Source organism: Austrofundulus limnaeus, unplaced genomic scaffold (genome assembly GCF_001266775.1).
Source record: "Austrofundulus limnaeus strain Quisiro unplaced genomic scaffold, Austrofundulus_limnaeus-1.0 Scaffold123, whole genome shotgun sequence".
Taxonomy (NCBI): Eukaryota; Metazoa; Chordata; class Actinopteri; order Cyprinodontiformes; family Rivulidae; genus Austrofundulus; species Austrofundulus limnaeus.
This window is the reverse complement of record NW_013952525.1, coordinates 1,507,225-1,508,210: the sequence shown is the minus strand read 5'-3', so window position 1 is coordinate 1,508,210 and position 986 is coordinate 1,507,225. Positions and strand designations below refer to the sequence as shown.

At 47.4% G+C, this 986-nt stretch overlaps 1 protein-coding gene across 3 annotated transcripts in view; it reads right to left on the bottom strand.

Moving 5' to 3' along the window:
- Positions 1-175: 175 nt before the first annotated feature.
- The window catches only part of srfb (serum response factor b), a 35,890-nt gene continuing 35,079 nt past the window's right edge, over positions 176-986 (bottom strand). The window contains exons 4-5 of one of the 3 annotated variants that reach the window (XM_014015161.1): positions 820-984; positions 176-599 (exon numbers count right to left, since the gene is read on the bottom strand). In XM_014015161.1, the coding sequence (XP_013870615.1) occupies positions 418-599; positions 820-984 (347 nt within the window). In that variant the 3' untranslated portion in view covers positions 176-417. The remainder of the gene's footprint in view (positions 600-819; positions 985-986) is intronic. The other 2 variants (XM_014015163.1, XM_014015162.1) reach the window with 2 other exon arrangements.

Genomic DNA, 986 nt, shown 5'->3' with positions numbered 1-986 from the left:
ACACACACACACACACACACACACACACACGATTATGTATATATAAAACTACATTTGTTTGACTGATTTCTTTTTAGAAATGATCATTTCATTCAAAGATTTTATATTGTTTAGATGGTTTCAGCTCATTTAATATAATTTATTCTACATTTATTGAATTATATTGATCTCAGAGCAGTTCTGTCTCAGTATGGTTCTAAATATAAACAACCTGTTCCTATAATATCATGAAAAATTYAACTTAATTTAATTCAGTTAAATTAAACAGATATTTATGATGAACTACAAAATAATTTGAAATGGACTCACCTAGAGAACATGGTTAGGGTTTTTTTTTTGTTTTAGGGTGGGGGTAAATGTTATTCTAACTGAAAAACTAATCTATAGAATAATCTCTTCTGCACACTGTTGTCCTGTTTAAATCTGTGCTCTTAGCTTGATTTGTGAAAGGAGGCGGAGCTTCGTGCAGAKGACGAGCTGACACCTACCGGTGGAGTTGGTGGAGGTGTGGGCGATCTCCGGGCTGCTGTCGCTGCTGGAGGCCGACTGCGTGTTGGGGTGGACCTGAATGGTCTGCAGCTGCTGGGGGACTCCTGCTCCTGGGGACACACGGAGGACATCTTGTCTCATCCGGGGCGAAACAGGAAGCTCAAGCCGTTATTGATAAAGTGATCATGCGAGTGGTGTTAGGTGTGTGTGACGGTGGTGGTGGTGGTTGGGAGGGGGGGGTGTCACAGCGGTGGAGGCGGTTCTGGTAGCAGAAGCTRGATGAGGGGTGTGGTTAGTGATGGCATGGCGGCAGCATGCAGAGCGGGTCACCTGTGAGGGAGACAGCAGCAGGGAAGCGGAAGACGGCCTGCTGTCCCTGCTGAGGCTGAGGGGCGGCGGTCAGGGTCTGACCATGCTGCCCCTGGAGGGTCAGGGAGTGCTGCTGCAGCTGGCTCAGAGGAATGGTGGGGGTGCCGGGGGGGAGAGGAGTCCCTGCT